The following is a 22875-nucleotide window of genomic DNA, read 5'->3' as shown; positions in this document are numbered from 1 at the left end:
CCCGATATTGTCCCCCTCTCCCTTCAAGCCTTGTTTAAAGCTCTGTCAATGAGCCCCGCTACCTCCTGAGCAAAGACCCTCTTCCCCCTTGGAGGTGGCTGGGGAGACACTGGCCCAGGTTGCCCAGAGAGGTGGGGGAGGCCCCATCCCTGGAGACATTCAAGGCCAGGCTGCATGAGGCTCTCAGCAACCTGATCCAGGTGAAGATGTCCCTGCTGACTGCAGGGGGGTTGGACTAGATGGCCTTGAGAGGTCCCTTCCTACCCAACACATTCTATGATTCTGTGTACTTTCTAACCACTTTTTTGGGGAAAATATGTCAAGGGTTCTAAAAAGAGGCAGTTAAAGCACTTTAGTTTCTGCAGAGCCCGTTTTGATGTTGGAAATAACAATGCCAATGATGTAAATTAGCTAGCAGGAATTTGGAGTGAGGGTCCCTGGGTGTGATGGTGCTGTTACCTGAAATAAAAGCTCTCGAAACCAAAAGTAGTTTAGAGAGGAAATACTGCTTTATTTGCCACCAGCCTGAACAGATCCTCCACAGGGAGGTCCTGCAGGCCCAGGTGCCAGAGCATGGCCAGCAGCAGTCTGCGCAGGGCCACGAAGTCGATGGCCCTGATCTTGGTCGTCCCGATGGCGACATCCAGCAGCTGGGCCAGGCTGAGCTGGGCCATGGCTGCCGCCGTCCCTGAAACGACAGAGGGACCTGAGCGGGACCTGAGCTCCTGGGGGAGTGGGAGAAAGAGCTGCCCAGGGGGCCCTTTCTGCCTGGGGGAGACTGGGATGGGTGGGAGGGATGGGCAGTCAAAGGCTTCCTCCTCCTCCCCTCGTCCTCGTCCTCCTCCCTGTCAGCGTCCTCCTTGTCCTCGTGCTTCTCCTCCTCCTCCTCCTCCTCCTCTGTTGCCTCCTAGCAGCAGAGTGGTCACAGCGGCGGTGGGACGGGTGACAAGGGACAATGCAGCGTCCCCCGTTGCTGGGCGACGCCCCGCCCCACTCCCGGCCGGTCCTTGGGATGGGGTTATCCACAGGCATGGGAGAGGCCGAGGGTCCCGGCTGCCTTTTCCACCTCCATCCCTGAGGCGCAGCTGGCGCAGGCTGATCTGTGGCCGCAGCCAGCGCAGCCCGAGCCCGGGCAGAGGCAGCTCCCTCGCAGGGCTGTCCCGGTCACTCAGCCCGCTCCGGTGACACGTCCCGCAGGAGACCAGGCCCGGCTCCCAACCGCCGCCATTATTGTGGTTTTCTGAGGCAGCAAAGGGTTGGCGCGGAGGGGAGTTGGGGGGGTCCGGGCCAGGGCATTGGGAGCGGGGGCTCCCCCAGGAACTCACTGGGATCATTGTCTGGGTTTTGTTATTGTCTTTAAGGGGAAGACATGCTGCTGGGGTGGGCACTGGCCCATGGGATCCTCTAGCTGGCCTTTTCTTCCCCCACTTTATTTTTTTAATCTATCGCTATAATCTATGAGTATCATATATATATAAATCCAGGGAGAAGGAAGCAGCATCCCAGAGGTACTGAAGGGTGTGGGGGGGTTCTCTAACAGCCCACTTCATGCCCGAGCAGCCCTGCAGCAGGGCAGGAGAGGGCAGAGGGGGAATAATGAAAAATAAATGGATGGAGGTGGCTGTCGAGAGCCCGGATCGTGGCCACGGCGGCACGGAGCCACTGGTGCCCCCCCAGCTCTGGATTTCCCAGACAGGTGCTGCAGCGCCCAGAGCAACACGCGCCTCTCCTCTGGCTTCTGGAATTCAGCACGGCTTCTTGCACAGACCCCCCTGAACCCCCCCTCACCCCGTCCTCCCTCCTCTGCACCTCTGCAGGGCCGGGGCGAAGCAGAACTGGGGGCTGCGATTTGTCAATGTGTTCCCCCCAGCCCTGTGACCACCGTTCATCTCCCTTCTCCAGGGAATTAATTTTACTAATTAAAGAATAGTAATGCATTTAAATTTTAAATCACAATCATGATTTTATTAATTAAAATCTATATATCACTTTTGGAACACCAGCTCTCCCTGCCCGTCTTTCTGGGTGCTGGATCCGTTCCCAGTGTCCCCGGTGCCTGGGAGAGGTGGCCGTTGCCTGAGTCCGTCTCCGTTGGCTCAGCACAGACTGGAAAGCTCAGCGCTGGGTCTGACGGGACCAGGCACACAGGCTGTGCCCAGGACCATCAAAGGCACTCCAGGGACACATCCTGGTTCCTTGGGAATGCAAGCAGGGACACGTAGAGCAACGGTGACATCTGAGACGGGGGCAGGCGCTCCCTCAGATGGAGGAGGACTTCTGATGCCAGCGCCACCACCCCAGGGATGCAGGCAGGTTCCCCTGGTACCCAGGCCATCATCTCAGGGATGCAGCTGGCACCTCCAGGGAGCCAAGGAGAAGAAGCAGGGGGTCAGCCAAGCCCCGCCCCCCCCCCGCCCCCCACCACCACATGCAGCCTAGCCTTCCTAGTGCTGAGAAGGTCCAGGGAAAGGAGGCTTTGTGCAAAGGAGAAGCAGGGATGGGGAGATGGGGAGGGAAACAGCCCTGGGAGCTGGGCACTGGTCTGTGCTGGGAGGCAGCATCCATCTCTGCTTGTGGCTCTGGAGCTGTGAGTGTTGACCCTGGGGATGTGATCTGGGAACTGTTGACTCATTGCATCTCAAGAGCTTTGTGAGGCTCGAACTTGCCAAGCCCAATAACCCACTTGTGTTTCTGGTTGATGATCCACCAGCTGACCCTGGCTGGTGGAGCAGCTCTGCCTGCAAACTCTCTGCTCACAGCACCATGCTGACTGCATGGTCATAAGACCCTGGAAAAATCATGAAATGAACCAAAATCGAGTATGTAGTGCTCCTTTTATGGAGCATTTCCTTTCCGGGCCACTCCAGTGTGTGTGGTGTTGCAGGGCTAGAAGCTGACCTCTACTTGTTCCCATTAAAAGTGGGAGCTTTTGTTCCCATGGGTAAAAGTGATAGCACGGTCTTGCAGCCTGTCTCAGCGATGGTGGGGGATAGTGAATTGTGTGGCAGCATAGACACAAGGAGTAGTGATAATTTGGTAACTACAGTAGTGTCCGAGAATGCTCAGGTGCAAATCAGGGCCTGTCCCCCCAAGAAAGTGGCAGGACAATTAACCCAACTGAAGTGCATCTACACTAATGCATGCAGCATGGGGAATAAGCAGGACAAGCTGGAGGCCATCGTGCAGCAGGGAAACTATGATGTGGTTGCCATCACGGAAACGTGGTTGGAAGACACACACAAGTGGAGTGCTGTAATTGATGGCTACCAGCTTTTCAGAAGAGATAGGCAAGGGAAGAGAGGTGGTGGGGTGGCCCTCTATGTTAGGGGCGGCCCTCTATGTTAGGGGCGGTTTTGAATGTCTAGAACTCAACAGTGTGAATGACAGTGTTGAGTGTGTATGGATAAAAATCAAGGGGAAGGCCAACAAGGCAGATATGGTGATGGGAGTTTGTTATAGACCCCCTAATCAGGATGTAGAAACCGATAAAGTATTCTATAAGCGTCTGGCAGAGGTCTTGCGATCATCTGCCCTTGTTCTCGTGGGGGATTTCAACTTCCCAGATGTCCGCTGGGAATACTACACAGCAGAGAGGGAACAGTCCCGGAGGTTCGTGGAGTGTGTGGAAGACAACTTCCTAACACAGCTGGTGAAGGAACCTACTAGGGGAAGTGCCCTACTGGACCTACTGTTTGTTAACAGAGAAGGTCTTGTTGGGGATGTAAAGGTTGGAGGTCGTCTTGGGCAGAGTGACCATGAAATGATAGAGTTTTCAATTCTTGGTGAAGCGAGGCGGGGAGCCAGCAAAACTGCCACCTTGGATTTCCGAAGGGCAGACCTTAACCTGTTTAGGAGCATGGTTGAGAGTGTCCCTTGGGAGGCAGTTTTGAAGAGCAAAGGTGCCCAGGAAGGCTGGTCATACTTCAAGCAGGTGCTCTTAGAAGCACAGGAGAAGGCCATCCCCATGTCCCGAAAGACGAGCCGACGGGGAAGAAGGCCAGCCTGGCTAAATAGAGAGCTTTGGCTGGACCTCAGGAAAAAAAGGAAAGCTTACATTCTCTGGAAAAGGGGCTTAGCAACTTATGAGGATTATCAAGATATAACAAAGCTATGCAGGGGGAAGATTAGAAGGGCCAAAGCTCAATCAGAACTCAGCTTGGCCACTGCAGTTAAAGACAACAAGAAGAGATTTTTCCAGTATATCAAGAGAAAAAGGAAGACTAGGGAAAATATAGGTCCACTGATGAATGAGACGGGTGCCCTAGTGGTGGAAGACACAGAGAAGGCAGAGTTACTGAATGCCTTCTTTTCTTCGGTCTTCACTGATAAAGCCGTCCCTCACGCATCCCATACCCTGGAGGCAAGGGGGAAGGTCTGGAGAGAGGAAGATTTTCCCTTAGTTGAGGAGGACCGGGTCAGAGACCACTTGGCCAAGCTGGACATTCATAAATCCATGGGCCCTGACGGGATGCACCCGCGAGTGCTGAGAGAGCTGGCAGATGTTATCGCTAGACCGCTCTCCATTGTCTTTGCAAGGTCACGGGGAACAGGAGAGGTGCCTGAGGACTGGAGGAAGGCTGACATCACTCCAATCTTCAAAAAAGGCAAGAAGGAGGACCCAGGGAACTACAGGCCGGTTAGTCTCACCTCTGTCCCTGGGAAGGTAATGGAGCGACTCATTCTGGATGTCGTCTCCAAACACGTAGAGGAACAGGAAGTTATTGGAAGTGGTCAGCATGGATTTACCAAGGGCAAATCATGCCTGACCAATCTGATAGCTTTCTATGATGTTATAACGGGTTGGCTGGATGAGGGGAGAGCCGTAGATGTCATCTACCTTGACCTTAGCAAGGCTTTTGACACTGTCTCCCATAACATCCTCATTAGGAAGCTGAGGAAGTATGGGCTAGACGAGGTGACAGTGAGGTGGATCGAGAGCTGGCTGAGTGACAGAACCCAGAGGGTTGTGATCAGCGGCACAGAGTCCAGTTGGAGGCCTGTAACCAGTGGTGTCCCTCAGGGGTCAATACTTGGTCCAATTTTGTTCAATATATTCATTAATGACCTAGATGAGGGGACAGAGTGTATCCTCAGCAAGTTTGCTGATGATACCAAGCTGGGAGGGGTGGCCGACACTCCAGAGGGCCGTGCTGCCATCCAGCGTGACCTGGACAGGCTGGAGAGCTGGGCAGAGAAGAACCAAATGAGGTTCAACAAAAGCAAGTGTAGGGTCCTGCACCTGGGAAGGAAGAATGCCAAGCACCAGTATATGTTAGGGGCGGACCTGCTGGGAAGCAGCTCTGAGGAGAAGGACCTGGGGGTCCTGGTAGACAGCAAATTATCCATGAGCCAGCAGTGTGCCCTTGTCGCCAAGAAGGCCAATGGCATCCTGGGCTGCATAGGGAAGACTGTGGCCAGTAGGTCGAGGGAGGTCATTCTCCCCCTCTACTCTGCACTGGTGAGGCCACAACTGGAGTACTGTGTCCAGTTTTGGGCTCCCCAGTTCAAGAGGGACAGGGAACTACTGGAGCGAGTCCAGCGAAGGGCAACCAAGATGATTATGGGACTGGAGCACCTCCCTTATGAGGAAAGGCTGAAAGAGCTGGGACTCTTTAGCCTGGAGAAGAGAAGGTTGAGGGGGGACCTGATTAATATTTACAAGTACCTAAAGGGTGGGTTTAAGGAGGACGGAGCCAGGCTCTTTTCAATGGTTCCCAGTGACAGGACAAGGGGCAATGGGCACAAGCTAGAACATAGGAAATTCCGATCAAATATGAGAAAAAACTTCTTTACGGTGAGGGTGACAGAGCACTGGAACAGGCTGCCCAGGGAGGTTGTGGAGTCCCCTTCTCTGGAGATTTTCAAGACCCGCCTGGATGCAGCCCTGAGGGATGTGCTTTAGGCAATCCTGCTCTAGCAGGGGAGTTGGACTAGATGATCTCTAGAGGTCCCTTCCAACTCTGAAGATTCCGTGATTCCGTGATTAAAGGCAGCAACCCCTCTGCAATCTCGGCCCTCCGGGAGACAGGGCTTGGAGGAAAAAGCCAAACTGCAACACAACCTGGCAGCCAAAACCACAGGGAACATCCCGTTTTGGTAAAAGCCCCCCAGTCCCTAACCCCGGCAGCCTTTTCTCCTGACGTTGCAGGGATTCTGTGCATTGTCCCCCAGAATAAGGCTCGAGGGAGCTGCCTGCTAAAAAGGCAGCCAGAGGGGATGGCGTAAAAGAGTCCGGCAATACCCGCTGCTGCAGGGGACGCGGGTGGTAAAACATCCCTGGAGTGGCATGGCTCATGACACAGCAGGGACGGGTCACAGTGACCGCGGAGGGTCTACAGCAGGTTTGTGTGCTTCCCCCGAGGGGCTGGTGTGGGCACCGGGGAAGGGGGGACAAGCCATTTTGCCCCCACATCCAGGGGTTTTGTGCAGCCCTGGTCTTGCTCATCATCTGAGGCGCTTGCCTTGGGCTGCCCCCGGACTCACTGAGCTGACGCTGTGTTGGTGGAGGGGGGAAAGAAGCTGAAGGAGCCCCTGGAGAGTGCAGTTGCCCTCCCAGGTATGGGAAAACCCCATGCACCGTGGGGCTGTGTGGCTCGGCCTGGACTGGACGAGACAGATCCCCAAGTTTTGCGGTCAGAATAAGGCTCCAAGGGCTCACACCAGGCTCGGGGTCATTCCTGGGAGGGTTTGTTGGAGGCAGAGGCAGGTGGGTGCTGTGATGCCCAGGTACTGTGCAGGTGCCTTCGCAAAACCGCAGCATCTGGTGGGAAAACAGGCATTGGAGAGGGGTTTGGGGATGTACCCCGTTGTTCCTTGGTGTTTGATAAGCATTCGTCATGTCAAATGACTGGATGTAAATTTCTGGTCATCAGGAGGATAAGCAGATCCCATCCATCCTGGTGGGGAAGAGGCAGCATCCCAGCTGGTGGGGACCACCAGCTCCAGACCTTGGCACCCCTGGAGAGGCAGGCCCAGGGCTTTTTTTTACGGTGCACCCGGGCCCGGGTCTTTTTTTTTTTTTTTTTTTTTTTAGGGTGGCCACAGCAGATCCGAGAGCACCAGCTGCTGGGCACGGCAAAAAGCGCTGAGGAGAAAGCTGTCGGAAGAGCTTCTGCTAGGTGTTTTGGGCTGTCTTGGCTAAATCAGCAGCTTGATGGTGGGTCTGCATCCTGCCAGGTGCCTGACAGGCAGGATGGAGACATGCAAAAGGAAAAGACACTTATTTTCCCACTCTGAATTCAAGTAAAGCAAGTATGGGAAAAGATGGACCCCCTTAAAGGGCTTGGGTGCCTCCAAACTCATCCATCTTTTCCATCTATGTGAGTTTATTTTGACAGCACGGGAATGGATACAGCTAAGACAGGGGCCAGGACCCTTGGACCGTCCACCCCTTGGATTTACTTTTTCCCCTCTTCCCTTCACCTGGTTCCCACCAGTGCCAACTAGTCACCATGTTTGAGCCGGGGCTGGGAAGTGGTGGGAGGAGAACGGGCTGAGCAGAAACTTGGAGAAAGCCTCAGATTTGCAGGTTGAGCCATCGCTAAGGAAAAACCTGGGGGAGTTTGGGAGGACTGGCTGTGTCGTGGGAGGGATGGGGCAGGTCTCCCCAGGTGAGGGACACTTCAGCCAGCCCATCCTTTCCAGCAGCCACCAGCCATGTGGATGGGTTGTGGCTGCATGGCAAAGCTCCGCGCGTGCATCTTGCCGTCAGGAATAAAGCCATGATTTTTCTCATCGGGATCCTCGCCCTCGTTGAGAGAAGGGATGGAGGACACGTCTCTGCTCATTGGAAATGTCCCTGCTTCATCTCTTATGATTTGGAGAAGTGCAGCATGGATTTGTTATGGAAATATCGAGACCTATAGTGAATATTTGCCTGGCACCAGGCTCACATATAGTTCGATCTTCTGGCTTTAAATGTGCTTTGAAAATAAGCACTTTCACGTAACTATATCTAATATTATTTTCCCTCCTCCCCACCTGGTCGGTGACAGTGGGAAGTTGGGGTGATGCTGTGGAAGACAAGGGCTGTCTGCAGCATCCGCTTGTCCTTGCAAAAGGCTGCAGAGCTCTGCCCAAAAGCCATCGCAGTTTTAGTGAAGGGACCCCCGGCCACCCCCGCCTGTAGGGAGGGCCGTGTCCTCTTCTGGGTCAGAATGTCCGTTGTTCCCTGGAAGCCACCAACCCCAGAGCAGAGAAGGTCTCAGCTGTGGTCCCTGGAGAGAAGCTGAGCCTGATGCTGCCTTCTTGCTTGGATAAAAGGATCCTGGAGACCTTGACCCTGCACTGGGTTTGAGGGGGCTGAAACACTGGCCGTGAGCTGCATTGCTTAAAGCCGGAGAAAAACATACAGGCAGCGTATAGGGACTTGCTTTGCTCCTGAAACTGGTTTCTTCTCCCTCAAGCACCAGCAGACTCAATCCTGTCATTCATAGTTCATAGCTCATGGTTTCCGACTGCGGGGAGCATTCAAAGTATGGGAAACAGGAATTTCCACCCCGCCTTGATGCTGGCAGAGAGCAAACTGAAGCTGGGGAGATGCTCGGCTGCCCCAAATCTGCTCTCGCTGGCCCAGATCACTCATTCAGCAATGGAGATCTCGGTGGGTGCAACCCTGGCACCTCCAGCAGCTTCAAGGGGGGGCCAGGGAGGGGGATGGGGATGCCCACCCCAGGGGTGACTGTGCAACCTCAGCCCCGGCACGATCTGTCTGGAGAGGTTTCAGCCTCAATTTCTGGACCATCCCAAGAAAACTGGGATAACGAGTGGAGTGGCTTGGTCCCTGATCTTAAGCGGGGGGTGTGGAAGGTGATGACATGCTGCGGGTCTCCTTCCAGCGAGGGACAGGGCTTCACGGCTTGAGACATCCCCCGTGGGGCATGTCTCCCACCATGGGTGCTCTCTTTTGGCAGCTGCCCCAGTGCACGGGACGGCTCGGCGGGGCTGCACCTCCCCTGCTCCTTCCAGAAACCAGCCCCATGTTGTAACTGCTGCAACCGCTGCACCCACGAGCGACTGATACTGCTGCCCACGCCTGCAGCCCTGCCGCGACAGCCAGCCGCACGAAACCACCCCTCCTGCCCATAGAGGACCTCCATGGCCCATCTCACTGGGGTTTGGGTGCCAGAGGTGCATCTCCTCTTCTGCCTGCCCCACGGATCCTGCAGAGCCCTGGGCATCTTCTTGGGGCTGGAGGACCGCAGGGCTGGGAATGCTTGTGCGGAGCATCTCTCTGCCCCAAGGCAAGACTCCCCGCTATGTCAGGGTTCTCCGGAAGGCTTTCCATGATGGAGACTCCAGGCCCTGCAGGGGCCATTGGGGCCCCTTGATGGTTCAAATCCAGGTCCCGTGGCTGCACTGCCACAGCCAGAGCTGGGGAAGGCGTGCAGGCGGGGCGCCTTGGGGTCACTGTGCCTGCTCTGGGAATCTCATCCTCACATCCCTGTGGAGCCGCTCAGCAAGCCTGAGTGTGGGCTGGCAGCCCCGTGGCCACTGGCCGGGCTGAGGGGTGGCAGGGGTGGCTGGAAAGAGTCGAGACTGTGGGAGAAGTGACCCACCCCGTGGCAGTTTTTTCAAGGCTTTGCAGGGGAGACACCTCTCAGCTTCTCGCCTGGGGGTCGAGCGAGGGATGGGCAGCACCCTGGGACACATGTAAGGCCACAGGGAACCTTCTTTACGTGTGTTTCCAGCCGGCACCTGGCCAAACAGTGACTCATGAGCCACCTGCGGCTGCTGAGACGGCCAAGCTCGGGGCTTCTGCCTGCCCTGAGCCCACAGGGCTCCTGCCGCTGCCTGGACTGCAGTTCCCAAAGATGCTGGAAACCCCCTCCAGGGCAGGTTCAAGGCAGCAGTGTCCCTCGAGCCTGCTGGAGTGTGTTTGCTGGGCTGTGTGCTGCCACACCGGTGCTTGGGTGAGCGTCTGATGGTGTAGGGCGGGGAGCGCAGGGCTGGAGTGCGGAGTGTTTGGGGGATGAGGAGGGGAGGGGGCGTAGGGATGAAGATGTGGCCAGGGCGAGGAACAGGGAGCTGTGGCGGCTGGAGGCAAGAATTGTTTGGCAGGAGCCCAGCCCTGGTGCAGGGTGCTGCCGGTCACCCTGCTCTGCAGCAACAGAGGGATTCTGGGCTCCCGACATCCCCTTTAGCGACTGTTTCATTGGGGTTTGAGCTCAGGGATGAGCCCGACTACAGGTGCCCATCACATGAGGGAAAGCAGGCAGGACCGTGCTGCCTGTCCCTGCCCTCCGACGCCTGACACTGGCTCCTCGCCCCCTCCCTGGCCAACCAGGCAAATATCAGGCCTTTAAAACGGGGAACGAGTTCCTCCGCATTCAATCCCCGGGAGCTGGCCCTGTCCCTGCTCCAGCTTCTGCGCAACGCACCCGCATGACACGCGCAGCCAACAGCTCCGTGTTAGATAGGTGTCCCAGTCCCCTCCCCAGCTGGTGCTCGGTGCTGGGGCACGGCCAGCCCCGCTTCTGGGGACAGCAGTGGAGTGCATGGAGGGGCTCCTGCCCTGGTGCCCTGCAGCAGGTAAGGGGGCTTTGGGGGCACAGAGGAGCTGGTGCACAGGGTCAGGGTCTCCTTCTGCAGCACGTTGGGGGACCAGGTCCCTGATCCCTCTTAAAGCAGAGCAGGAGCCTGCATCTTTCTTCTCTTTGATTGGGAGGGGATGGTTTGTTGTGTTCTTGTGACCGTCCTGGCGCAGGGGATGGCTCCCAAGGAAGAGGAGGTCAGCCAAGGAGGGGATGGCAAAACCTCCAGAGACAGCTGTGAGGATGCCCATGGGCACAGTCATGCGTGAGAAAAGGGGTGCAGGTTGGGTCGGGTCGGACAATGCTGCAAGGTCTGGAAAAACCTGCAGGTTTTATGAAGCTCAGGTTTTAAGAGAAAGGAGCTGAGCTGAGCATCCCTCCTCCCCTCTCCCCTCTCTCCTCTCCCCTTTCCCCTCTCCTCTCTTCCTCCGCCCTTCACCCATCTCCCGCTCCCTTCTCCCTTTTCCCCTCTCCTCTCTCCCTTCTTCCCGCTCCCCTCTCCCTTCCTTGAGCCGCCGCATGAATGCTCCCTGCCCTGGGAGACGCACGGCAGAGCTTCAGACCCAGCCCAGACGCGGGTCTGGGGATCCCAGCGGCCCCGCGCTCCCCCTGGCGCCCCAGGCTGGGGCAGGGGCCAGGCGGGATGGCTGGGCTCTGCCCTCCCCGCTCTGACTAAGAGGAGACGCCGGGCTCCGGGGCTTGCTGACCACACCATGCTCCGGCGTGAGGAGCACAGCCTGGAGATGGCTGTGGCCTGGCCACCAGCCTGGGACATCCTCCAGCAGCCTGGAAGGAGCCTGGCGTGGGTGCTCGCTGCCTGCCCCGGGTCCAGCACGCCCCCTCTCCATCCCCGGAGGGTCCTGTGCTCCCACCTGTCCCACTGCCCTGGCCTCCCCCTGCTCCCGCTGGCCCCTCTGTGTCCCCTGGGATGGGAGCATCTCCCTTTCCATGGCAGGTTTCTTTGTGGGATGGGAGTTCCCACCTCCCGTGCACCTGGAGCTGGCAGCAGTGCACGGAGGCACTCGTGACACAAGCTGAACCTGCTTTATCTGTACCACGTGCTGAGCACGTCCATCCAGGGGCTCGTGCATGTGATTTTGCAGCCGGGGATTGTTGCCCCCGCTGGCTCTGGAGTTGGGGTCCTCCCGTCATCTCTCTCTTGCCCCAAGGGCCACACTGAGAGGCGTAATGCTCCTGAAAATGCCCTGTCTTGTTGAGAGGATGCCTAGTAGCTGTCAACTGCATCTGTTAGGGGCAAGAGGGCAAAAGCAAGAGAGCAGGGAGGAGGAGGAGGAGAGATGAAGAGATGGATCATGCTTATCATTTCAACCTTATTAACCCATCGTGCCTCTTCCTCGCAGCTGGGGAGCGCCTGTGGCCGACAGAGCAGGGATGTCTGAGGCCTCGTCCAGCAAGGAGGGACCCCCGGCCGAGTGCCCCGTGTGCCACGAGAAGTTCCACCCACTGGAGGCCATGCACCGCCAGCTCAGCTGCAGGCACACCTTCTGCCACGACTGCCTGGTGAAGTGCTTGCTCTCCGCCAAGCTTGACGGCCAGGTCCAGAGCAGCATCATCTGCCCATCTGCCGCTACGTGACTTTCCTCAGCAAGAAGGCGGCTCTACCTGCCCAAGGCAGGTACCAACCTCCGGGCCCTGGAGATGCCTCTGTCACCTTCCTCCTTGTCCCATCTGACCAAATTGGAGGCCAGCAACACCTTGGTGGTGCCCAGCCATTTTGTGATGCCGGTGCAGAGCTCCGGCCGGTGCTGCAGCACGGGGAACAGCCCCATGGACTCGCAGGGGGTCCCAGGAGAGCTGGCACGGGAAGCCCACATCTTTGTCATCAGTGACCATGGGATGCCACTGGTGGGTGTGGACTGCAGCTCCCTGGGGAGGAGAAGCAGAACGGAAACACGAAGCTCGGTGTCATCCAGCTCGGCCCTGGGGGTGAAATGCTGCCAGTCGCCCATCGCCCTCGCCGTCCTGCTCGTCTTGACGGTGTCCATGCTGTCGGCTGTGCTCCCTTGGCTGCTGCTGGTGAAGAGGGACTCGTAGCAGGGATGGGATCAGCTCAGATGCTGGAGGTGTCACTGATGCTGGGACAGAGCTAGGGCTGGGACCTCTCTCAAAAGATCCCATGAGAAAGTCCAGAAGCAGCTCCAGGTGAAGCTCTCTCTCATCTGGCCAGGGACTGAATGGACTTTCAGACCTTTCCGCAGATCTCCGGGTGCTCACAGTGTCGTCGCTGGCATTTTCTGCCTCTTTTGGTTAAAATGTGGCTGGTCAAACCCTGCTAGTGGGTTCCTCTGGTGTCTTAGCAGAGAGCATGGCTTCTCCTCCCGCACCCTGTTGAGGAGAAATAACTGGACTCCAGACGATCCAATGTGAATCAACAGAAGCCGTTTATTAAGCACCGATCATCATCTTTTATACCCTGTGTTGTAGCCGTACACGCGACTCGCTTATTTCTGATCAGCGAGTTACACTGTCCACGCGCTGTGCATGCAGTTCGTTCACACATCAGATTGGTTACAAGAATTCGCATAGTAAATTGCTTAGTTATTAGCACAACATGTTTTCTACCTTCTCAGTTCCCGTTTTTCCCATGTACTAATTCCATCTTCTACCACCTGTTTTGCTCTTAATCTAATCTCTCACAGTAGGGAGGCTGGCTCACATGGCCATTTTCTCTCAGATACATTCCTACAATACCCCCTTTTTCTTCTTGAGCCAGCCAGACCTTATGCATGGCATTTTCTATCATGTCAGTCACTTTGCGGAGAACACACGAGGCTGCCATAATCAATAATAATATAAAAAACAATAGCATGAGCCCTTGCTTTAGTAAATCTGATAACCATCCCGTTATACCCCATGAGCTTAACCAATCATCGAAACCGTTTTTGACCACTTTTAATTTGGACATGTTATCCTTCAGCTCCCGTAACTGCTTATGAATGGATGATGAGTGGTCGGAAAGGTTCATACAACACATACCTTCAAAACCTTCACATCCATGACCCTGAGCTAACAGCAAAAAATCAACAGCCGCTCGATTTTGCAGCGTAGCATGCCGAATGCTATCAACATCAGTCAGCAAGCTAGATTTGGGTTGCCCATTGACGGTGCTGGGGGTTGTCCAGGCAAGGGATCAAGTTGCCCAGCAAAGGCACTAGGATGCACGCAGTCTGCACTGACTTGCCCAGGGGTGGCACTGGGTTGCCCACTGAGGGCCGTGATTTCATAGGATCATAAAATGTCTCAAGTCGAGAGAGACCCATGAGGATCATCGAGTCCATCTCCCTGCTTCTTGCAGGACTACCTAAAACCAAATGATATGACTAAGCCGCTCAACAGTTGCCCAAAAGCTGCACTTGGTTGCCCAGGGGCTGCAAAACCTGCCCATGGAGGGCAGTAGGTTGTCCAGGGCAGGATCTAGGATGCCATGTGAGGGTATTTTCTTGCCCAGGGCTGGCCCGGGCTTGCCCATCCACAGCAATGCATTCCCCAACGGCTGCATCGGGTTGCCAGAGCGGCTGCAGGGAGTTGCCCGCGTAGAACCCGGTTACTGAGCACCCTGCGCCAGCGGCAACGCTGCCCTGGTTCTGTGACACAGAGGGCACTGGGGATGCTGCAGTGTCTGGCAGTGCTGCCACCCAACCTGACAGCACAGCACTGAGTAGCAGCCCCCCCCGCACACCCCCAAGCCTCTGCAGGGTGAGTATGTCCCTGAACTGGGAGGGAAAAAAACAGGTCATTCTCCTAATCCCCCTCCATATCTCTTCTGTCCTCTAAATGTACCCGGATGAGGTGGTCGGGGCTCCTGTCGTTGTGTCCGTGTTCAGGGGTGGCACAAAGTGGGTTTTTCCCTCCCTTTCCTAAACGTGTGTCTGTCAGTATCTGAAAGGGCAGAGTTTATTTGTGGGGGTGGGAGCCAGGGAAGCTGCCTCCCACCCTCCCAAGGCTGTTTCTCAGGTATAAAGCGGCACGGAGCTAGGGAAAGCGCCGTCATTTATCCCTAGCCGGGACAAAAGGGCTGAAGGGAGCGGTTTGTGGGAAGCGGCACACGCGGTGGTTTTTGTTGGACCTGAGCGCAGACATTTCGTCCTCGGTTCTGCCAAACTGGCTCGGAGGGTCGTGTTTGCGAAAGCTTCTTTTTCTGCTAAATTTGAGGGTGTGAGTTTCCCGCTGCCTGTCCCACAGCCACTCCCATCAGGGATCTTGCTGTAGCACACCCGTGTCCTCATCTTCCCCTGGGGCTCCGAGCCAGGCTGGGAGCAGTGGGGATGGGACGGTGTTAGGGGAAGGACACGTCAGGCTGGCTACAACAGCCGTATTGAGGGACTTATTCCTGCCCATGGGTGACACTTGTAACCTCACAAGAGCTTCGTACCGAGCACCACGTACCCCTCCGGAGTGTTTGTCCTCAGATGAGGTGTGTTTGGTGGCCCCCTGCCTTATCTTGCTGATAACCATCGATTGACAGCCTCAAGCTGGAGAGGACAATATGCAATTCTTGGTAGCAAAATCTTCATGTGTGGCCATTCCTCCTAGGGCTACTGCAAGGCTGGTGTTTCCCAAGCGCTCTGAAAAGACTGTGGGCCATCTCCTTCCCACGCACACTGATCTTACACCAGGTGAGCCATCGACACCTTTCCTCCTTTGCAAGGCAAGAGGCGGCCCTTCTTTTGAGGCTGAAATAGGGGTGTGGGGGGGTCAAATTAGGATATAGTCCTGCAAAGCTCAGCTCACCTGCAGGCTCCTCACTCCAGCATTTAAGGCAAGGGAAGATAGAGGGGGTGAGGATGGAGTCCCTCACCCACCCACAAATGGCGCTGGGCCGGTAGCAGATGTGTGTCCAAAAGGGACGCAGCTCTCGGGGCTGGGAATGGAACTTTTACAGAGAAAATGACCTCTGGAGTATCAGAAGATCAGCAGATACGCCAGCCAAAAGAAACAAAGGAACAGCAGAGAAGGAGCAACTCCAGTTTGACTGGATTGACAGATTTAAGGAAAAGGAAGGCACGGTATCTGTCATTCTCCTTACGGCCGTGATTTGTTTTTCTCCGCATTCCAAGACCTGATGCTAGATACTAACAACCAAGTCAAACGCTTTTATATCCAAATGTTTGGGATGCTGTCAGGAGGGATTTGTTTTCAAGGGGTTTAGGCCTGTTCAGGCGCTGTGAGGGCGCTCTGTGCGTCGCTGTTTGTGTTTGCAGTTGCGGGTGTTGCTGTAAGAAGTAAGGCAAGTGCAGGAGGTTGCTGAGGTTGTCCTCTCTCTCCTCCTCTGTGCAGGACACGGACGGGACACACGAATAGCAGCGGTCGAGCATGGAGTCTGTCGGCTCTCCCTTACCAGCAAAGTTCGCCCATCCCAGAGCCATACCCACCAGGTTTCTCCCTGCCATCCACACCATGGCGTCAAGCTATAAGAACCGATTTCCTTACTGCCCCTTGCCTCAGAGCTACAGCCTCCCCTGGATGCCCAGCACCTACTACAAAACGGCTGCCAGCAAACCAACTTTGGCTGCCTTTTCCAAGAGTTCCCAGGGGATACCTGCCGGCGAGAAGCTTCCATCTGTTTCCACCAGAACCACCGTCTTCACCCGCTACACCCCTGAAGACTGGTACAAGTCCAACGTGACCAATTACAGGGAGTCGGAGACCTCCCAGAAGAACGCGGAGCACCTGAGAGCCGATACCTCCCGCATCATTGACCACAAATACCAGCAGACCAAGAAAACGCAAGCAGAAAGCACCAAAAACCTGGGAGTGCGCGCCAATGACATCGCGTTTTGGAAATCGGAGCTCTGCCACGAGCTAGATGAGGTGATCGGGGAGACCAACGCGCTCACAGAGGTGAAGACCAGGCTGGAGAGAGCCTTGGCCGAGGCGGAGGCCCCTCTCCGGGTAAGCACCCGTCCCGGCGCGCTGCAAGCTGTAGCCTACTGCTGAAACATCTGCAGCCCTTCAAACGTCTCATTAAGTTTCACTGCAGCTCCGGAACGTCTAGAAAGTTGTTATTAAGAGGCCATTAGTTAAGTTAGTAGTAAACAAACCCCCCTTGCCATCTGCTGGATCCCCTATCAGCACAGGCTGAGCACGTCAGCGCAGCGTTTGCTTAACTCAATATTTTTAGAAGTGGTACATCCAAAATCCCGGTTTGGGAGACAAAAGCCCATGTCTTACCACGAGGCTCTGGCGAGGTCAGCGTCAAGGCTGACACAGGTCCCCCGTTTCAGCTGTGGCTGCACCAGGGACACGTCTGCTCCCTTATGATGGTTTAATGCTGATGTTGCAGCTCGCCTGCTCCTTGTCAGCTAAACCAGCTGCCCCGGGCCACTTTTTTCCCTCTCTTGTCATCTCCGTGCCCACCTAGAGTTTCTTTTCTTACATTATTGGAGATGGGGACAGTCCCCATAGAGAGCCCTGCCCCTGCAGCCAGCGGTGATGGCGTGTCCCCAACAGGTCGCTCAGGAGTGCTTACTTCACCGGGAGAAGAGGATGGGCATCGACCTGGTCCACGACAACGTGGAGGAACAGCTCTTAACAGTAAGTTGGCAACTCAGATCATGCGTTGAAGCTATTTTTACTGGATTTCAAAGTTATGGGATTTGGAGCACTGATCACCTGCCTCCAGCAGCCGGAGCTTCACAAAGGCAATGGGTTTGTGCTGAAGTCAAGTGAGCTGAGAGCAACACACTTCCTCCGGTGGAGCTGAATGTGTCTCAGAAATTCAGCCTGGGCATTTACACCGAAGTCGAGTCCATCTCCTCTTGTCCCGTACGGATGGGATTCCTCCTGGGGAGGAAAACATTTTGGGAGCAAAAAGGGCAGGTGCTGATCTGGGGACGGAGGTGTGTAGTGGTCCAGGGAACCGCTCTGCCTGTCCACACCAGGATGTGTCCCTGTCCGTGCAGTGGGACTAACCACCGCTTGACACTGAGGTCAAGGTGAAAAAATCCTTATTGACCCACCCTGAAAGGGAATGCAAAGGCCATGGCTGCAGCCACAGCACCCTTCTGTCCCCTCCAGGGCGCTGGGCGCAGGCTCAGCTGTGAGTTTTCCTGCCTGTTTGCTTTGGGCAGGAAGACAAGCAGGCAAGTTCTTGCTGTGTGCAGGGTTGGAGAGGTCCAAGGGGAGGAGTGTGACCAGGACGAGTGAGTATGGACACTGGTGGGGTCCTCTTTTGCCTTTGCCCAGGAAGTCGATGTCATCAGGTCGTGCCAGGAGAAGATGCAGCAGGTCCTGGACAAGGCCAAAGCCCAGATCACGTAAGGAGGAGCTCCTTCTCTCATGTCGGAGGGCTGATGTGCATTTGTGGTCACAGCAGAAGCCCAGCAGAACCCCAGCAGATGTGAACCCCCAGAAGAAGCCTGTCTATCCCCACACCCCACAGGCGTAAAGCCAATGGAGGCTCCATGGCATGCGGGCGGTGATGCTCGTGGGAGGACAGAGCTGCGCGGGGGGCCGGGAGCTGCTGTGGGGAGTGGAACGGGGAGGAAGCCATTCCACCCGTACGTCCCCACCGATGGCTGCTGTTTGCATGTTGAAGGTCCAACCGGGTTGCCCAGCAGAATCTGGAGAAGGATCTGGCCAACAAGCAGGTGGCCCACCGGATCGACGACAGGTGCCACCACCTGATGAACACCTCCCAGGGCATCAGTTACTACCGAGGGGTGGAGCAGGTCGATGCCACGTGAGTGCACGCTGTCGGTCCCCAGCAGCAAGCTGTCCCCGGGATACGCGGTGCCTCTCCCTGGCAGGGAGCTGCTTGTCCCCAACCCAGATCCATCCCGCCTGGAGACACCTCCCTCAGAGCGGTCATTTCTCTCCGCTCCTCGGAAAGGGAGCACAACCCTCTGCTGACAGTTGGATGCCAAACATCCAGAGGGTGAAAGCCAGTCCCACCTCATTAAACATTCTACCAGGGGTTGAGAGATCAGCCTGCCAATTAATTCAGCGGAGCACCTCTGCTGAAACAGCTCACTAAGTTTATGCATATTTTCAAAGATGTGTCTTAGTTGTTGCTAGGCGATGTTTATACTTTTCAAGGACTCTTTTCACCTTCCCATAGAAATGAGGAGGAGCATAGGCAGAACAAGGGAAAGGCCAACGGAATATTCCGTACCATAGATGCCATGCTCAGGATATAAATGGGGGTTGGTGCGGGGTGGGAATATGCGGTCGGGGCTCGGGAAGGTGCCAGTTCACTGGGTGGTGAGAGTGACTTCTCTCATTATTATTATTACTATTATTATTATTATTGGTTTCTGTTACTGTTCTATTAAACTGTCCTTATCTCCACCCACGAGTTTTTCCCTTTCCCTTTCCCCTCCTTTTCTCCCTCTTCTCCCTTCTGGGGGGAAGGGGGAGAACTGCACCAGCGCACGCGTGGTCCTGGCTGCTGGCTGGGGTTAAACTATGACATACAGTCCAATTAAAAGTGTAGATTTAAGCTATAGTGAATCCACGCTGCTCCCTGGCAGGGTCCATGCCTGCCCACATCCAGCTTACCGGGGGCCTCTCCTTTTCCCCCCCAGGATCTCGGTGCCACAGTCCTGGGCCAAGTTCACCAACAACAACATCATCCACTCCCAGAGCGAGCGGGCGGCCTCCGCCAAGCTGCGGGACGACATCGAGAACCTGCTGGCGGTGACGGACAGCCAGATGTGGCGGCAGTTCAACGCTGTGAACGTCGCTTTCACCAACCGCATCGCCGAGACGGCCGATGCCAAGAGAAAGATTCAGACCCACCTGGCCAAGGTAGCCTGAACCCCTCCCTTTTGGTGTGACACTGTCACTTCCCGGTGACACCTCCAAAGCGCGACCCTCCACGCAGACCTGGCCCCAGCAGAGGAACGGTCACCACAAGAACCTGGTTATAGCATCATTTAGAATCATGGAGTCATAGGATGTGTTGGGTGTGAAGGGACCTCTCAAGGCCACCTAGTCCAACCCCCTGCAGTCAGCAGGGACATCTTCAACTGGATCAGGTTGCTCAGAGCCTCATCCAGCCTGGCCTTGAATGTCTCCAGGGATGGGGCCTCCCCCACCTCTCTGGGCAACCTGGGCCAGTGTCTCACCACCCTCAGTGCAAAGAACTTCTGCCTAATGTCTCATCTAAACCCGCCCTGCTCTAGTTGAAACCATTGCCCCTCGTCCTCTCGCTACATGCCCTTGCAAACAGCCCCTGCCCAGCTTTCTTGGGGACTTTCTTCTCGGAGCAGGATGAGTTGGCAGTGTAATTTCATCCCAAGGGATACTGCCCGTTGCTCATCCCAGCTGACAGCCTGCTAGCACAGGGATTTCCAGCAGAAAATGCCAGCGCTACTTGCATCAGCGCTAGTTACTTCAGAGGCGCTGGCTGCCCTGCAGAAGGTCTTTACTGGGACTCTGCTGGGGTGTCTGCTGTGGGGTTTGCAGCTTTGCTGCTCCTCCAAGGACGTGTTTTCGGTCTCAGCACTCTGTGGTGGCTGCACAGGTATCGGTGTGTTTGCTCCGCCAAGCAGATGAAGTGGAGATCAGCCATGGGCAGCAGGCTCGCACCACTGGCTCTCATGGAAAGCTTCCTGAAAAGTGCTCGGCACAGATTAACCGAGCAGAAACTGGGCTTGCAGCATCGCGGGCTGGTGCCACATCCTTCAGCGAGCATCCACCAAAAACCTGCCCTCTGTTAGTTGCTAGTGATGATCAGTTCCTGCAAGCAGTAATTTTGGGGAGCGGGTAATTCAGTAGATCCGTCACTGCTCCAAAACCTCCTCTGATGTGACAGCAAGAGCAAAGAGAGGCTTTTCCCCGCAGAGAAATGGCTGCTGGATCTGTGCCTCCATCTATGGCAGAGTGAGAGCAGTCTGAGCCCGGGGTCTGCTAATTGAACTTGGTTTTTTTCTGCAGATGGATGGCAGAAAAGGGAAATCACGTTGCCGCTGGAGAATACATTTTTTAAATTTATGCATGTGTTTCTTTCTTACGCCAGACACTGCAGGAAATATTCCAGACGGAGAGGAATATAGAAGCCATCCAAAAGGCCATTAGGGACCAGGGGCCTCCATTAAAGGTGGCTCAGACCCGGCTGGACGAGCGCACTCGGAGGCCAAACATGGAGCTGTGCCGGGACACTGCCCAGCTGCGGTAAGGCAGGAGCGCGGGGCCGGCGGGGACCTCGAGGGCTCACGGGTGGTAGCACTCGGGAGCATCGCTGGATGACAACATTAATCATGGGGGGTTGCTTTTTTTTCCTAAAGAGTCCTTCCAGAAGTGCACCGACATAATCAAAAGCAATGAGCGGGTATCCCAGCCTTTGGGTGCTGGGAGAGCTCTGCGCCCACAACGGAGGCTGTACCCCATGGCCGGGGGCGGCCTGATGCCACCCCATGAGGGGCCGGATTTTTCCTACTTGCGTCAACCCCGTCTTCTCTCCTGCCTGCTTCCCGGCGGCTGGATGGGCTCAGGTTTGAAGGACAAGCCCTTTACTCTGCAACAGGCTCATGCTGAGAGCTCTTAGGTCCTTGCTTTTGGGTAACCGCAAGGGTGCAGCTGCTGTGCAAGGTGCTGTGTCCAGTGCTGGGCTCCCCGCTTCCAGAAGGACAGGGAACTGCTGGAGAGGGGACACCAAATGGCTACCAAGAGGATGAGGGGACTGGAACACCTCTCTTGTGAAGAAAGGCTGAGGGATTTGGGTCTCTTCAGGCTGGAAGAAAGACGGCTGAGGGGGCACCTTCTCAACGCTTATCAATACTGAAAGGGGGGGTGTCAGGAGGATGGGGCCAGGCTCTTTTCAGTGGTGCCCGGGGACAGGACAAGGGGTAACGGGCACAAACTTGAGCATAGGGAGTTCCACCTAAACACGAGGAGGAACTTCTTTGCTGTGAGGGTGGCAGAGCCCTGGCACAGGCTGCCCCGAGAGGTGGTGGAGTCTCCGTCTCCGGAGACATCCCAAACCCGCCTGGAGGCGTTCCTGTGCCACCTGCTGTGGGTGACCCTGCTCTGGCAGGGGGTTGGACTGGGTGATCTCCAGAGGTCCCTGCCAACCCCCGCCAGCCTGGGATTCTGTGCACCACACAGAGAAGCAGTGAGGGCTGTGCTCACCTCCCCTGGGGACACTGGAAATCCTGTCAAGGACAGAGGGAGCTCTTTGGCATTGCACCCTGAGGGGCTGTGGAGGATCAGGCACCCTGAACTTCACACCTCCTCCTGGCAGCCCGCTGGGTGAGGCTCCCTGGGAAGCCTTTTCAAAGCAATTTAAACCCAGCCCCAGAGCCGGTTTAGCATCTCTCACGCCATCCTTTGTTCCATCCTCCACTTGTTTCACCTTCGCTTTTAGCCTCTCCCAGCTGTCCTCTTTCGCTGCGTGTGCACCCGTGGGTGTGGGGAGGACCCTTGCCCGGGGAAATCCAGGAGGGGGAGCCAAGAAACCCACAAAACCAAACAGGAACGGGAAACCACAGCTGCTCGTCCCTCTGCTTGGTGGCACCACCTGCTCTGGCAGACGCGGCTGCGCGTTGCCGAAGCCTTCGAGCAGATGTTCACTGAGCGCGGTGAAGGGGGAAAACCCATGCCCCAGGGGCCCATCAGCAACGCCATGCTAGAAACCACCTGCGTGACAGGACTTCTAATGAGGGCTCCTTGCTGTTTTCCAGCCTTGTCAACGAGGTCCGTGACATCCATGAGACGGTGCAGACTCTTCAGCAGCAGCTGAGAGACAGCCAGGACACCTTGCAAATGCTGGTTCGCACCAAAGCCATCCTGCAGCACGACCTGGCCGTCAAAGCCAACTCCCTGTTCATCGACCAGGAGAAGTGCATGGCGATGCGCAAGACCTTTCCCAGCACCGCGCGGCTGCTGGGTCCCATCTAGGCTGGGCTCAGCCCACCCCACGGCATCCCTTACCGGAGTTATCAGTTTTGTCAATATGCTTTAAATAGTACATGATTAACTTTCCACTTCCTGATGGAAGCCTGGGTAGAAATTAAATTATCACTTTGCATGTCACATGGTCTACCTGGAGTATTTTTTTTTTCCCTTTGGTTTTTCTCTTTCCACTGCTCTTTCACGGCGTGCCAGAAAGTAACTGGAAATATCCTGGATGCAACTAAGAGTAAATCCACCCACGGGGATTCATTCCTACCCATTCGGTCTGTGATTTTAGGAGAAAAAGTGTCGTGTCCTCCTCCTTTGGAGTCTGATGTGGAAAAAGCACAGGGTGAAGCCATGTCTCGAATCACCTCCTTGTCCTCCATGGGCCTTAGCGTGGCTTTTAGGAGGATCTGCCCCATGACCTTCCCAGCCACAGAGGTGACACTGACAGGTCCGTACCCTCCTTTCCACCCTTTTTAAA

General features: G+C 55.8%; 1 protein-coding gene and 1 pseudogene across 1 annotated transcript; both read left to right on the top strand.

Moving 5' to 3' along the window:
- The first annotated feature begins 11924 nt into the window (after nucleotides 1-11924).
- On the top strand, nucleotides 11925-12587 carry LOC141751189 (RING finger protein 222-like; annotated as a pseudogene).
- Nucleotides 12588-15866: 3279 nt separating this feature from the next.
- On the top strand, nucleotides 15867-22394 carry LOC141751222 (tektin-3-like). The gene is made up of 7 exons (XM_074607623.1): nucleotides 15867-16445; nucleotides 17004-17087; nucleotides 17739-17809; nucleotides 18091-18234; nucleotides 19079-19301; nucleotides 20515-20669; nucleotides 22178-22394. The coding sequence occupies exons 1-7, from the start codon at nucleotides 15867-15869 to the stop codon at nucleotides 22392-22394; spliced, it is 1473 nt and encodes a 490-aa protein (XP_074463724.1).
- Nucleotides 22395-22875: the final 481 nt, after the last annotated feature.

Source organism: Larus michahellis, chromosome 14 (assembly GCF_964199755.1).
Source record: "Larus michahellis chromosome 14, bLarMic1.1, whole genome shotgun sequence".
NCBI classification, from domain to species: Eukaryota; Metazoa; Chordata; class Aves; order Charadriiformes; family Laridae; genus Larus; species Larus michahellis.
The sequence above is the reverse complement of the archived record's forward strand: the minus strand, read 5'-3'. Positions and strand labels throughout refer to the sequence as shown.

What these genes read in the sequence shown, in the direction of transcription:
- LOC141751222 (XM_074607623.1), top strand. Translation starts at nt 15,867, where the DNA reads ATGGAGTCTGTCGGCTCTCCCTTACCAGCAAAGTTCGCCCATCCCAGA. An exon ending in TGGAGGAACAGCTCTTAACA is followed by an intron (nt 17,088 to 17,738) that starts GTAAGTTGGCAA and finishes GCCTTTGCCCAG; the next exon opens with GAAGTCGATGTCATCAGGTC. An exon ending in TTCAGACCCACCTGGCCAAG is followed by an intron (nt 19,302 to 20,514) that starts GTAGCCTGAACC and finishes TTCTTACGCCAG; the next exon opens with ACACTGCAGGAAATATTCCA.